The sequence below is a fragment of the Molossus molossus genome, unplaced genomic scaffold (assembly GCF_014108415.1).
Source record: "Molossus molossus isolate mMolMol1 unplaced genomic scaffold, mMolMol1.p scaffold_m16_p_12, whole genome shotgun sequence".
NCBI lineage: Eukaryota > Metazoa > Chordata > Mammalia > Chiroptera > Molossidae > Molossus > Molossus molossus.
Window position 1 is genome coordinate 72,011,140 of NW_023425347.1, and position 14,742 is coordinate 72,025,881.

Sequence of the window (14,742 nt, forward strand, 5' to 3'; positions counted from 1 at the left end):
TGCACTGCTTTCCACACCCACAGACAAGTCCTTTCCCCCCACCGCTGCCAGAAATTAACCCCTTAACTGCCTCTGTCCAACCCCATCATCATCCATCCCTCCCTACACATACTCACAGACAGCAGCTGTTTATACTGGTTTAATCCATGTCAAACGTAGTTTACAAAGGGAAAGGACAAGTACCTTTGTATAGAATATACAGACACAGCATCACACCATGGGGCCCACAGGAGGGGCAGGGAGACAACATTTTAACCTGGGAACAGTAGCTCGAATCCCAGGAATGGTTCTTGGTAGAGGGCTGGGCAGCCAGGAGCACCCTCGTCCAACCCCAATCAGCCCCTGCTGTAGCTCGGTTCCCATTTTTGTGCCTCCCCCCTCCAACTCCTTATAAAGAGCCCCAGGAGCTAAGACTAAGGAGAGGACCACGTCCCTTGGGGCATGTGCCCCATGTCTGGGAGAAGAAATATACACCACTGAACACCGAGCACATGGGAGAGGGAAGGGACACCATGGGAGAGGGAGAGGCAGGCACCCCACGAGGTGGATGGGCCGAGCTCCCAGCCAGCCCTGAAGGAGGCACTGCTTCCAGGTGTTCTTAAAAAAAGGAAAATCATACAACCGAAGGGCAGGGGAGTGGTGAGGGTGAGGAGTTATCCCATTTATACACAACATTGTAAACATACACGTCTATATTACATGTGCTTCAGTCTGGTGTTTGCATGTCTGTCTGTCTGTCTGTCTGTCTGTCGGTTGGTCTGGGGGCTAGATCTCAGGAGCCTTGCCCTGCTACCCACCCCACTTACACCTCCCTGCCACACCCTGGGGGTACAGTCCCCAACTTGGTGGGAGCCTGGCAGGGCCTGGGCCTCAGCATCCACTCTGGCTCCAGAGGCCTGTCTGTGTGTGCGCGCGAATGTATGTACACGGGGAACCTGTGTGCAAGTATGTACAAGGGGTAGGGCCATGTCAGAGGCGGCAGGTGGGGCTGCTGAAGGCAAGGCCTGCCTGGGGGGCTCGCTCACAAGTAGATTCTCCGAAGGTCTCCAGGCGCTGTGATGGTGTTGCACTGAGGGCAGAGCTTCTTGGCACCCTGCAGGGAGAGCAAGGGAGGGCTTCGGTTATGCATACAGTGCTGCGCGTTCGCTCATGTGAGAACCTGGGCCTGTACCAATTGTGTGCTGGGACCCTGGTCCTGTCAGCCTAGGTTGGGATGCATGGGCAGCCCCGAGCAGGCAGGCGCGCTCCTGTGTTGGGGGGATGCCAGGATCAAACCGCCTGGCCAGCCCCGCAGCAGGAGCCCCAGTAATGAGAACAAGGCTGGGTCCAGCTGTGGCTGCCTCGGCCCTAACGAGATTACATGCGGCCTTTGATCAGGACACAGAGCCCACGTCCGGGCCTTTTATTGCTGTCTCCGGGCGACATTTTAATGGCTGCTCCTGAGCGAAGAACAGGGGCAGGAGCAGAGGGAGCTTAGTAATGGGAGGGGGAGGGGCTGAGGCCCTGGTCCTGCTTACCCACACCCAGCCTCCTCCTGACCTGGGATCTCACCAATATGTGTGACACAGTGGGCCTTATGGGGGTGGGGTAGGCAAAGGCCAGGGAGCAGGCAGTGAACCCAGAGCACGGAGGCAAGAATGTGGTGAGCTTGGGGAGGGGGCGGGGATCCTGGTTTCTGGCTGTGTTCTGTGCTCCTGCCCCCCGTCCCCCCTCCTCGTCCCTCTCCCAAGCAGGCTAAGGCATAAGCAAGGAAATCTGGGCAGTACCCAAGGCAGCCACCCACTCCACAATCCCCATGCCACCTCACCAGGGTCCGCAGCCAGCACTCCTCACAGTGCACATGCCAACACTGGATGGACGTTAGGGGCATCGAGTATGAGTCCTAGGAGGAGGTGGGCAGAGAAGGGGTCACACTGAGGCTGGCCCACCCTCTAAAGAGGTCAGATCACAGCGCAGAGACCCTCTCCAACCCCTAGGGGGCACTGAAGTCTGACCAAGGGCACCCGTAGGTTCCCTTCCTCTCACCATGCAGATGAGGCATTTGTAGCGGTCCCCACGGGATAGCTGCCGTTCAAGTTCCCTGACCCGAGCCTTCAGGGCCTCAAACGTGGTCACAGCCGAATCTTCGGTTATTCTGTAAAGAGGAACAGCATAGTTGGGCAGGCAGCAGGCTGGCATTCTTAATCTGAACCTCCATTCCACACCTCCCTTGAATTCCAGAAACACAAATAAATATATCCGAGGTGCCCTGCCACCCACCTGCCCATATCCTATATCTGCAAACTCCACACTCCACAACTGAACTCCTCACCCTCCTAGTTCGTCCACTTCCATCCTGGTGAATTTCTAAACCGGATACCTGGGAACCAGTTTCAAACCATTCCTTCTCGAAACCATTCCTGTTACCCCTGACATCCATCTACTTGATCTTAACCAAAAGGCTGAGAAGTGATACTCCTGACATCCAAAACTGGTCATCTAGTTCCCATTACCTCTGGACTCTCTTCACTTCTTTCCACTTCTGCCATCACTCACCCAGGTCCTCGTGATTTCTTCTATGGATTGCATCGCTACCCTGAATGGCATGGCTGCTTTGCCTCCAGTACCCTCATTCCATCCTATTCTCCCAGCACCAAGAATTTTACAAATTTGACCATTTCTACTTTCAACAGTTCAATGTCTCCCTCAGAGTAAAACTCTACCAAATTCCTCACAAGTTTACAAGGGCCTCCTTGGTCCATCCCCAACCAGCCACATCCCTCAGCACCCTGCCACACACTTTAAGCTCTATCCACACCGGAATATTAACTTTGCCCTATACACCAGTTTTTTTTTCTTTCTGTTAATCCTCACCGGAGAATATTTTTTCCATTGATTTCTAGAGAGAGAGAGAAAGAGGTAGGGGGAGAAAGAGAGGGAAACATCAATGTGAGAGACACTGACTGGTTGCCTCTCGCACTCACCCTGATGAGGCCTGGGGATTGAACCTGTAACCCAGGTACATGCCTTTGACTGGGAATTGAACCCTAACTCTTCAGCGTATGGGCCGATGCTCTAACCACTGAGAAACACTGGCCAGGGCCAGCCACTACATTTTTTTTAGCCCCTTACCCAAGGATATTTTTTCCATTTATCTTCAGATAGAGCGGGAGGGAGGGAGGAAGAGAGAGAGAGAAACATCGATGTGAGAGAGACATATCAATTGGTTGCCACCTGCACGACCTTAACCTGGGCTGGGGACGAACCTCAAACCGAGGCACGTGCCCTTGGCTGGAATCAAACCCAAGACTCTTTGGACCACAGCCTGATGCTCTAACTGCTGAGCCAAACTGGTCAGGGCCAGGCATTAGATTTAAAAAAAAAAATTTTTTTTTAAATCCTCACCTGAGGACATTTTTGCATTTATCTTTAGATAGAGTGGGAGGGAGAGAGCAGGGAAGAGAAAGAAACATTGATGTGAGAGAGACACATCGACTGGTTGCTACCCACACGACCCTAACCGGGCCAGGGACAAACTGCAACCGAGGTACGTGCCCTTAGCGAGAACCGAACCTGGGACTCTCTGGTCCGTGGGCCGACTCTCTAACCACTGAGCCAAACCGGTCAGGGCCAGGCATTAGATTTTGTTAAAAGCTCTAACCCATCAGGAAATTCCAGGTCCTGGAGTCCAGGTTGAAAACCACTGAGTTAGAGGGCTTCTGCAATAGTCCAGGTGAGGGATGACAGTGGTCTGAACAAAGGTCGTGATAACAAGGATGGGAGGGAGAGGACGTCTGAGAACTTTTTCTCTTACAGCTATTTTTAACCATTAACATTGGCTGGTCGCCCATGCGTCCTCTACTCCACGACTCTTAGCAGATGATCTTACTTAGAACTTCTGTTGTAAGTAACCGAGGTCACTGGGTAACAATCTGTGGGATAAGTCCTCGGGGGTAGGCACCAGCTCTGAATCCACAGGGGCCAGTAGAGTTCTCACAGAAGAGATATGTAATAAATGTTAAACGGAAGCTAGCGGGCACCTAGAAACGTGGGTCTCCAATTCAGGAGGGAGATGTGAGGAGAAGATCCAGATCCAGGGCCGTCAGCCCTGAGGAACACTGGGCCCGTGGAAGGAAAGGAGCTCAGAAATAAGACTGAGAGACAAGGCGTGGAAGGGGGCGGGGCACAGACCAAGGAACCAGCTTTCTGGCAACACTGCCCTGGTTGCCTAACAGCTACCATCTCATCTGAACTTCCTGACAACCCTCTGAAGTAGGTGCTCTATCTCTATTTTACAAGGGGAGATACAGGTTCAGAGGGTGTAACTTGCCTCAGAGGATTCTAATTCCAGAGCTAAGATCGGAAACCACGTCTGTCCAATCGAAAGCATCTTTGCTCTACGTCCGACTACAGGAAGCAGTAGAGTCACAGAACCCAATGACAAGGAATTTCAAGGACGAGGGAGGAGTCAATAGTCAAATGCAGCAGCTTCCCCTCTGTCCTGTTCACCTGGCCCCACTTCCCTGGGTGGCCTGCAACAGGCACCATCGGGTCTGGGAGGAAAGCACTGTGCCCCTCAAGTCGTTGACTGTTTAGGATGGGCCCCTTTCTCCAGTCACTGTACCGCTTCAGCCACCTCCTGCAGCAGGGGGCCCAGTGGCCCAGGTGGCCCTGCTCAGCCTCAGCTCAGCACAGTTAGAGCATGCCCAGCTCAGGTGAGCCCAGCCTGGCTTTACCCCTGCGGACCGAGGACCTTGCCAGGAAAGGGGAGAGTGAGAGATGAGGGGACTGGATGAGTCCTACATGATGTAGGTCCCTGAGGTACAGTCCTGGCCTGCCTCAAGGGCTCCTGTTATGTCTTTGGATGCACATCAGACGCCATAGTGGTTGTCGCCTGTTGGCAAGCATTGTACAAGGTCTCTCCAACCTCTTGAAGATTCTTCAGGCTGCAGCACTGACTGGGGAATAGCTAGGACTATCTCAAGGAGTGATCCCCCCACCTCTCCTAAACGAACTGAGCAGAACCCAGAGGAGCCCACAAAGGGAAGAGACTGCTTCCTGGAGGAATAGACAAGATGGTGCTAGAGAGAGGCCTCAGGGAATAAAGATGATAATCCAAACAAAAGAGCTACAAATTATTAAGCACTTACTAAATGCCAGGGATTGTACTGAGGGATTGAAAATGATATTATTTATACCTCACAGAAACCCCATGAGGAGATTATAATATTCCCATTTTATACACAAGAAACTAAAGCAGAATAGAAACAGCAAGTAGCTTGCCCAATGTTCACAGAGTGAGGGAGATGGGATTTAAATCCCGGTAGACTGATCAACCAATAACTGTGTGACTGGCCACTATTTACACTGACTAGACCCAGGAGGAGACAGGTCTCCAGGCCGAGGGAACATAGGAACAAAGGCCAAGAGGTAGAGCCCCATCGGGCTGGAAAGCTCACCTGTGGGTAAGCAGAAGGTGCTAAAGTGGGAAAGGAGACTACCTGGGAAGACCTCAGATGCTGCACCCCAATGAGGAGAAAGTAAAGTTTATCTTACACAGAACTGGAAGTTGTTGAGGATGTTGGAAGAGGGCTGTGATAGGATAAAACTGAGATTTAAAAGATATATTCAATCTGGAGGCAAAGAGTGGTCTAAGGTAGAATCACCAGAGCAGCGTGTTGTGGGCGAGGACGATCTCCCAAGGATGGCCTGTTCTGCCAGTGAGGGGTAGGCAACTGGCTCAGAAAGCTTCTAAGCTTACAGGTGGTCTGTCCTTGCTGGGTTATCAGTATAATGGGGGCAGGGGGATACCGGGAAGATGGTGTGTAACAGTCCATAGAGAGCAACAAACTTTGATCTCTGACCTTTCCCTCTTAGGGTAGTAATAGCAACGTGACTTCCTGATGGCTGTATCCCTTGATCAGGGATGCTCTAGATCCATCACCCCATGGGTCCATGATCTCTCTGCCCTGCCTCTCTCCAGGGAAGCTGAGAAAGGCTCTGGCTGACTCCCTGAGAGCATCCATTCAACTTTCCAACTCCGGAAGCCTTCACCACCCTCTCTCCTTACTAGAACCTGCACAGCTGGCTACTCCTCTGGCATTCTGCCCAGTGCCATATGTATTATCCCCACCTGGACTGCTATTAATGCCTGACAAGGAGACAAGGATGGGTAGCTATGCTCCCTGGCTCTCTAAGGACAAGACTGGGCATTTGCCTGGTCCTATGTGGTTATTTCAGAAACTAAGGCATGGAGCTGGGGACAGCTTACCCCAGAGTAGAAAACTAACTTTCAAACCCCAAACCACAGAATGAGCTAGAACTGGAAAGGCAAAAAGGATGGGGCCAGGAGGGAGTGAAACCATTTCCCACTCCATCTCCAAAAGCTCCAAGGCCACACCTAACCCCAGAGCCCACCCTATCCTAGATCTGCTCAGCACATACCAGGTCTACTCTTTGCCTCCAGTCCCTGACCCAGGTTGGTTGTGAGCTATTCCTGAGGCCCTCCAAGGTATAGGCTGGAGAAATTCCTAGAAACAGCCATGGCATTCTGCCTTCCTCCTTCCCTGGGTTGGGAAGTAGATCTAGGGAGGGAAACCACATTGTGTACAAGAGAAAAGTCATGGGGACCAAAGGGCCCCAACCTGGCAGACTCAGATCCAATGACTAAGCCAGTCCCCAACTTGTTCCAGAGCCCTGCCTACTGGTGTCTGTGCTCACACAGGTGGGACAGAAATCCCAACTTCCCCCAGCTTTGGGTGGGTAGTACCTTCATGGATGGTCACTGGCTCTGGCCCCCACCTCCCCCTCGGGCGCCATCCCTGATTAATGATCTTGTCTTTCTGATTTATGAGCAGCCCCTTCAGACGAGGGTGGGCGCCCCTTATGGCCCCGCCCGCCCCGCTCAGCTGGAGTAGAAGAGAATTATTAAATAAACATCCATACGTCATTCCCCGCCCCCCCCAAGCTGGTTGCGCCGAACCCGTGCGGCCCGCTCCGGCGCTGACACAGAGCAGCTGCGGTGATTCATGGGCAGCCGGGCCCTGCGCCGCGGCCCATACATCATGCCAGCAGCACTCGCGGCCCCGGCCGAGATAAACTGATCAACCACAACGGGCTGGAATGAATTTATGACAACACAAAATGGAGGGAAACAAATGGGAGGTGACCCTGGGCCACCGACCCGGCCCTGCACTGGCCTGCAATCCACTCTCCTGGCAGGAGGCAAGATGGAACACTGGTCCTGGAATGAAGAGGCTGCCTTTTAACCCCAGGCAACCTAGCCCAGTGGAGGGAGGGGATGGGTGTGGGGAGTTAAGCAATGGCCAAAGGCAGCAGCACCAGACACTCTGAACTGGACACCACCACCTCCTAGGGCTAGAACTGGCCTTGCTTGGGTTTCTGAAAAGGCAGTAAGGTGCTCAGATGATTTCAAATCCTTGTGGCTCCTGGGAATCTAGGCCAGAACTGCCCAGCCCTGGGTTAAATGCCAAGGGATCCCCCTTTCCCCTGCCAGAGAACCCAGGCCAAAAATTCCAACCAGAAGTGATGAGACCCAATGCTCCTGCCTAAAACCCACTGCGAGCGCCACCCGGGACAAGAAAAATGAAACCAATTTAGCTCCCGATTAAGAAACAGAAACTGGAGATGAATCAAGTGTGCCGGCTGGGCTGGGTGGCCATACATCACATTCCCCGGGTGGAGGCCGCTGTAGCGGGCGCGCAGGCAGGCAGGCGGACTGTTCCGCCCTCCGTCAAGGCTCCCAGGGCTGTGGCCCAGTGATCAATTCAGAGTCATGCTTAGCACCAGCTGGGCCCCACTGTCGGCTGTGTGCCCAGGGCTGTAGGACTAAGGGAGGGTCGGGAGCCCTGGCAGCCCCTCTCTTCCCACTGAACTGCTGTCCCAGGGGATCCCTCATGGACACTCACTTCTCGATGTCGCTATTCTTGCAGGTCTTCTGCATGGCCTCCTGCTTGCTGCTCTCCCCATTGCTGGTAGATGGCATCTCTGTTGGGATAGAGAGGCAACTTATACTTTGGCCAGACTGGGTAGCACAGGTGAAGGACTGGGTCTGAGTCCCACTACCACCCAAAGGATGTCCCCTTTTCCCAACTACTCCTAACCTGGGTTAAGACTTACCATCACTGGCCCATTTAGAGAACTCAGGTGTGATGCGTGTGCTGGGAGGGCCACCACTAGAGGAAAGAAAGAAGAAAAAACAAAATGAGCCCTGAAGGCAGGCAAGGACAGCCCTGAGGCTGGGTATCAGGTTGACCCCTGCCTCAGGGCTTCCCATCCCTCTCCTCTGTCCCACCCCCAAGCCTGTGCCCACACTTGCTTTAGGACTGCGCCCCGGAGTGCCTCTCTCTCCTTGGCTTCTCCAGGCTCCTCGCCTGTGCAGGGGATGACATCAGCTTCCGTGTATCTGGCATGATGGTCAAGGACAATGGAACCTAGTTTGCAATAGGCCTTGAGGGTTGAATCTTGGCCCAAACTGAGACACTGTCCCCGGGGGTCGGGTGATTACCAGAGGTGTTAGCTACTTTTCTTTTCCCTTTGGCCTATCCCACAAGCCCCACCTTGTCCCACAGTGCCCCAAGGATACTGTGGCTTCCCATACTCCAGAGTGTCATCCCCATCCACATCCAAGTCAGCATCACTGTCCGGATTCTCTTTGCCGCTGCACATGACGAAGCCAGAGCCTGTGGGAAGCAGGATGTGAGGATTGGGGGCCAGTAAGATTAAGCCAAGGGTGCCTCTTCTGTTGCCTCTGGGTAGTGGTCAACTTTTGGGCCACATAAGGCCCAGACAGAAACTTGGGCCTGGAATCTAGAAAGCCAGATACTTAGGTGCTTTTGACTTTGATCTTTTAGTCCCTTTCACTCTGCATAACTCATCCTTCTCAGCCACTGCTTGCAGCTCCAAGTGATTTCATAAACTAGCCCATTCAAATACTGTCAGGTCTTCAGGAGATACCCAGGCCTGCTGTCCACCTGTCTTCCAGGTCTAGGAAGAGAACAGAAATTCAGGTTTTCCAAGATCACCCCATCCAGGACCTTGGCATTCCCTCAGTTCCATGATCCAGTCAGACAAGCCCATCAGAGGGGAGCACAGGCTGGCTAAGGCCAGTCAGAGCCATACAGCGGGACCCCCAGTCAGCATCCTGATTTTGGCTGCCAGGTCCCTGCCAGCAAAAACACTAGGCAGCTGTTCAAATATTTGGTGTCTGAAGCGACTGACATTAATTATTCATCTCCACCTCACTCAGCCCAGATTCCTGGACAAGTGCAGTTATAAAGGGATTAGGAGGGGACAGATGAGAGGATAGGCATGCACACCTGCTTCTCAAAGTAGTCCATGCAGGCAACCAGGCTGGGTGAGGCAGAGCCAGGCAGGTGGCTGACCCCACCAAGGTACAACTGGCCTAGCCACAGGTAGACTCTCGGCCAATGGGGAGGGAGGGCTGCTGAAGCTACACTAGGCCCACTCACTTATGCGGTCTGACTCCCAGGACCACTCTTCCTGATAACCGAGGGTCAGAAGCCACGAAGCTGCTCCTCCCTCCCCACCCCTGCCTTCTCCCAGTGGTCTCAGACCACTTCTCACTAGCCACAAAGCAGCCCTTCTACAACAGGAAGTGATGAAAGTGATGGAATCTGTTACAAGTGGAATCAGCAAGGAAATCCTTAAAGAGGTGAGGAAGAAGCTCAGACATTTCTTTCTGTCCTTTTCTTTCCACTCCCAGGTTCTTATACTCTCATCAGGGTAACAGTCCTGTAATGGGTCCTCAAGCCTCTTGTCTGTTCCTTCACCTGCTTACCACAGATCTGACCCTTCTTTTCCTTGCTTCAGAACTATGGCTCCCACTACATGCACAGTTCAGTCTGGCTCCTCAGCCAGATCCACTAGAATCTTTTTTCCTCACTTCATTCCGCAAACCCTATGCATACAGACAGACTACTTATTGCACCTTAAATATAACCCTGTATGTCCTGCTCTTAAGACTTTGCTTGTGCTATTACGCTATCTAGAATGTTCTCCATCTTTCAAGACCATTTCAAAAGCATTTTCTTCCCGGTTCTTTTTCTCCCCTATATGTCTCCGTTCTCTGGCCTGACAAAGGCTCTACCCATCCCAGAGATAAGCAGCACCAGAGAAAGAGAAAGGCTAGGCACTGACTAGGCTCCACCCCTCACTGACAGTCCTCATTTGACCTCCATACTCGAGGCACCAACAAACTCAAGGCAGCAGGCAGGTCAGCAGCAGGGCCATTAAGCTGAGAAAACACCAAGTTACAGCTCTGTCTCCTATTCACGGCCAGGTGTCCTGACAAGCAATTCCTGCCTTGTAGGTGAGTGGCACCTCTATAAACCCTCTGACAGTTTGGGAGACAAACTCTGCCATCAATCAGAATGTAGCTATCAGGTTCACTTACAGCATGTACCCCCGAGCCCTGCCTACCCCCTCCCCCAAGTACACACAGCTCAGCAGCCAGCCTCACATCTTTGGCTCAGCCTGGCCCTACCCAGCCCTGCCTATGGGTGGGCAAAAAGGAAATCAAAGAACCCATGGCAAAGCTGAGAAAACGGCACCCCCAAACCCCGGCTTCTCAACACCTAAAGCAGCCTGTGGCCTAAAGTCCTTTCCTCTTCAGACCTGCCTGCCAGACTTAGAACAGGGCTCCTATGTTCCTGTGGAACACAGTTATTGTAGTTTCCCAGATCCTACATGTATTCTCTTGCCCCCATGCCTTCATACCTCCTATTATTTCTGCCTAGAACCTTGTCCCTCCTGGTCTACAAAACAAATGCTGCTCATTCTGCCAAGTCTGGCTGGCTCAACCATGACTTCTACTATTAACCCACAGTGCCTACACACAGCAGCTGCTCTACAGATACTTCCTGAATGAACTCCATCTCAACGATACTCCCTCAACCTTTACTGATCTCATCCTCTGCCTGGCTTGGCACCGAAGACCTAGAATTTCAAGATCTGATCGCTACCCTCAAGGTGCCGAGTATGGACCAGATTTCTCCAGATATTTCTACAGGTGCTCCTTCCTGTGCAACTCAAAAATCATATTTATTACTATATATTGCCATTCTCCCTCGTCAGATTGAAAACCCAAGTACGACTCACTCCTGTGATTTCAGCATCATCCAGCAGAGCTGGCCAGGCCCACAACAGGTACCACACAACATACCCGAGCAATAATGGCTAAGTGCTGCTCCAATAGGCCCTGGGAGTCCTGTGCTAGAAGGAAGGCCAAGGCCTGATTAGCTGGTGGCCTGGAGAAACCTCTCAGGACAAATCTTCCCTACCAGCCCCCAGCCAAGCTTCTGCTCCTCTGACCATTCTGGCAGGATACAGAGCACGACACATCTTATTTTCCAAGGAAAGGGACTCTGTCTCTGCTCTTAGCAGTTTACTCTGACCCTGACACCATCCCCCAGTGGAGACAGATGTTTGGGAACCTCTCCCTACCCCCACAGGTGTTCAGAACAGGCTGCCGCCGCCAATTTCACTTCTGTGCTGCCCCAGCCTGCTCCAACCTCCTTCCCAACGCATTAAACTTTATTTTCTTAATGAAATGTCACTTGCTGACTTCTGGCAGAATCATAATAAAAAGAAATGGCCATAAAGCCGTTTTATGCAGACAGTGCCCCCGCCAGCTTGCCCCCCCACCCCCGTGCTTTGAGAGGAAGGCTCCACAGTCGTTTTATGTTCTCAGCTGCTGGAACATCCCAAGCCAGTACTCAGAGGCAAGATGGCACAGAGAGCTCCTTTCCAAGCCTCTGGCTCCTGTTCCATGTAGCTTCAGGGGATAATAGGCAAGCTGCCACTCCTGCTGCTGCTGTATCTAGGGAAGGGACTCAGCCCCAGAGTATGACCTCCAATATGACCCAGAGTACCCTTTAGTCACCAAGGAGGTCCCTTGTTATGGTTTGGCCCCACCTTAGAGTAGCACAAAGGGCTGGGCTGCTGCCCATAGGAAAAAGAAGCCTGGTGGTCAATGATGCTCAGGAGGGTGGGCAATGCGAAAAATACCTTCCTACCAAGTGAACTCTTAGCGACAGAGAAGGAGAGGGTTAAGCGCTGAAATGATAGACAAGTCTAAATTTTATAAAAACGACCCCTCTACCATAAACTCATTTCTTCCTGGGTCACTGGGGGGGGGGGGGGGATCAGTGTTAATTTAATCAATTGATCAGATAATCGATTGAGAAACTGGAGACACCCGTTTACTGGGGGCTGTAATGTCCTGGAACCTGAAACCCACAAAAATGGAGCCATTGATTTCCTCACCTACTGCTCCCAACAAAACCAGAGCCTAGAGAGAAAGGAAAGTCTTGGGTCCCTCCAGAGGTCTGTGCTCTCCAAAGGGGGGCGGGGGCAGGGGCAGCAGCTTCCGGAGAGTTTTACACTGGAATTAGTTACAGATGCAGTTACGGTGTCTTGTGTAAACGCCATCGATTGGGGAGCTGACAGTCTGGGGAGCTGCGATGCGGGACAATCAATCGGCCTGCAGTGTCACCTGCCACCTCGCTGAACAGTTGACAATGCAATTATCCAGTGTGGAGGCAGGGAGTTGGCGTGTGTCAAACGCACTTAGCCACTTTCCGGGCCTCCTCGATAACGCGTTTCACTGCCTCACGTCAGGAGAGACGCATAGAGACAGACACCGTTTAAAACCATTGATACTTGCTCCTTCTGCCTGCACTCCCTCTGTCCCAGCTTAACAATTGTGTTCCAAAAGGCGATTAAATCCCGTCAGTCGTCACAGAGGACAGAAGGTGCCCTGCTCCTTGCCATCTCTCCAACCCCTCCCACCAAGCAACAGTTATAATTAAAGGTGGTAAGGAGTTCAAAGGCAGCAGCCCGAATCCTCTCCATTCCAAGACTGCCTCCAGCAGCTGGCAGTTTCAACACCTGCAACTGACTGGACCAGGCAGCAGGGCTGTGCTGAGGGACATTTTTAGCACCTGGGGCTCCCATCTTTTAGAAACCAACATGGCAAAGTTAGATGGCAGCTAGAGAAAGGCCTATTTCTCTATGCCCTTGGACGCACAATACCTCTCACCCCATTTGACTCATAACCTGGCTCTGATGTTTTACCAAGCAATAACCAGTTACAAAATCTGTACCTAAGCTGCCCTGCATGTTCACTACATACCTCCTGCAGGCTTCTCGGAACCAGCCTAAAGCTAAGATGGGAACTCCTGAAAGACGCAGTTCCTCGGCCAGGATCTGGACAGAGCAAAGGCCCTGCACAGCTGGTTCTTGTAGTGCTCTTCCTGTCACCTGTTTGATTCAAAGGTGCTTAATGCTGGCTTCTAGCAATGCATTTCCCTTCAGGGTTCATAGGTACAGCTGCAGCACCTTCCATTTCCTATGCAGCTTCCTGGGAAATTAATTCCTCCATCATGCCACTCGAATTCCCCACATCACCCTATATAAAACTAACCATTTGCCCTGGCCGGTTTGGTTCAGTGGTTAGAGCGTCAACCCGCAGACCGGAGAGTCCTGGGTTCGATTCCTGTTACGGGCATGTACCTTGGTTGCAGTTTGTCCCCGACCCCGGTTGGGGTTGTGTGGGTGGCAACCAGTAAATGTGTCTCTCTCACATGGACGTGTCTCTCTCTCTCTCTCTCTCTCTCTCTCTCTCTCTCTCTCTCTCTCCCTCCCTCCCTCCCTCCCTCCCTCCCTCCCTCCTGCTCTATCTGAAGATAAATGCAAAAAATATCCTCGGGTGAGGATAAAAACAAACAAACAAAAAACAAAAAAACCCCCAACCATTCCCATGTCCTCTCTCCAGCCTGTCCAGTTCAGATATGATGAGCTCCAGGCTCCTCAAAGCTGCTAAACTTTCACTGGCAACCAATACAAGGGAGGAATCAAAACTCACAACCTTAATTCTCTTCTCCAGAATCCAGGAGCCAGAGACAGGAAATGAGGAAAGGTGTGGCTCACTGATCATATATCTCATTGACTAGAGTTAGGAGTAGGTTTGCCCGAAGGGCTGTATGATTAGGTTTTCCCTGTGGCCTACTGCTCTAGCCAAGAGGCCCCTTGCTCTGCCCAGGGCTGGCATGGTGCCCAGAAGAATGTCTTTTTTTCCTAACTGCTGAGCTCTTTTAGGGGAACACTGGTGAAGCAGTAAGCCCTGTGTGCCACCCTTGAAGCAATTATAACCCTGGGTGGGAAGAAACAGCAGTAGCAGGTTAGCAAACCTAAGGTTCTGAGAGAACAATCATCAGCCCAGGACTCCTAGAACTGGGAAGGCCAGAGTGTTTCCTAGACATGGAAAGTTTCTTCTAACTTTCTTGACATCTTTACCTATTTCCTTCATCTCTAAAAGATCTACTTCCAGCTGGAACTTATTTCAGTGCTTACCTGCTCTGTCTGGTCCTTCATTTTGTCCTAAAATACCAACTTGTAGCACTCCCAGGCCTGAGCCTCTGGGCCTCACACTCAGTAACCACAGGTCCTATCTCCAAGGCCTGCTCCCCTTAGTCTCTTGGCCAAGTGTCTCCACCAAAACTACTGCTCGCCCACTGGATCCACAGCTGATTACATTCCAGGTAACCTCTTTGCTCCATCAGACCAGCTCCCACTGGGCCTGGTGGGAAGCTTTACTAAGGATGACGAAAGGGCCCTGGTCTGGGAGGAGGGGTAGGGAATGATCAGATACAGGAACTTATCTGCAATTCTTCAATTCTTTCATATCTAACAAGGACAGCAATCTCTGTTCTGTCAGCACGC

General features: G+C 52.0%; 1 protein-coding gene across 5 annotated transcripts in view; it reads right to left on the minus strand.

Moving 5' to 3' along the window:
• Nucleotides 1–122: 122 nt before the first annotated feature.
• The window catches only part of RNF220 (ring finger protein 220), a 228,946-nt gene continuing 214,326 nt past the window's right edge, over nt 123–14,742 (minus strand). For 3 of the 5 annotated variants that reach the window (XM_036255490.1, XM_036255489.1, XM_036255494.1), the window contains 7 exons: nt 8,585–8,681; nt 8,318–8,404; nt 8,119–8,174; nt 7,908–7,986; nt 2,026–2,134; nt 1,808–1,882; nt 126–1,093 (listed from right to left, as the gene is read on the minus strand). In XM_036255490.1, coding sequence (XP_036111383.1) covers nt 1,022–1,093; nt 1,808–1,882; nt 2,026–2,134; nt 7,908–7,986; nt 8,119–8,174; nt 8,318–8,404; nt 8,585–8,681 — 575 coding nt within the window. In that variant the 3' untranslated portion in view covers nt 126–1,021. Of the gene's footprint in view, nt 1,094–1,807; nt 1,883–2,025; nt 2,135–7,907; nt 7,987–8,118; nt 8,175–8,317; nt 8,405–8,584; nt 8,682–14,742 lie in introns of all 5 variants that reach the window. The other 2 variants (XM_036255491.1, XM_036255493.1) reach the window with 1 other exon arrangement.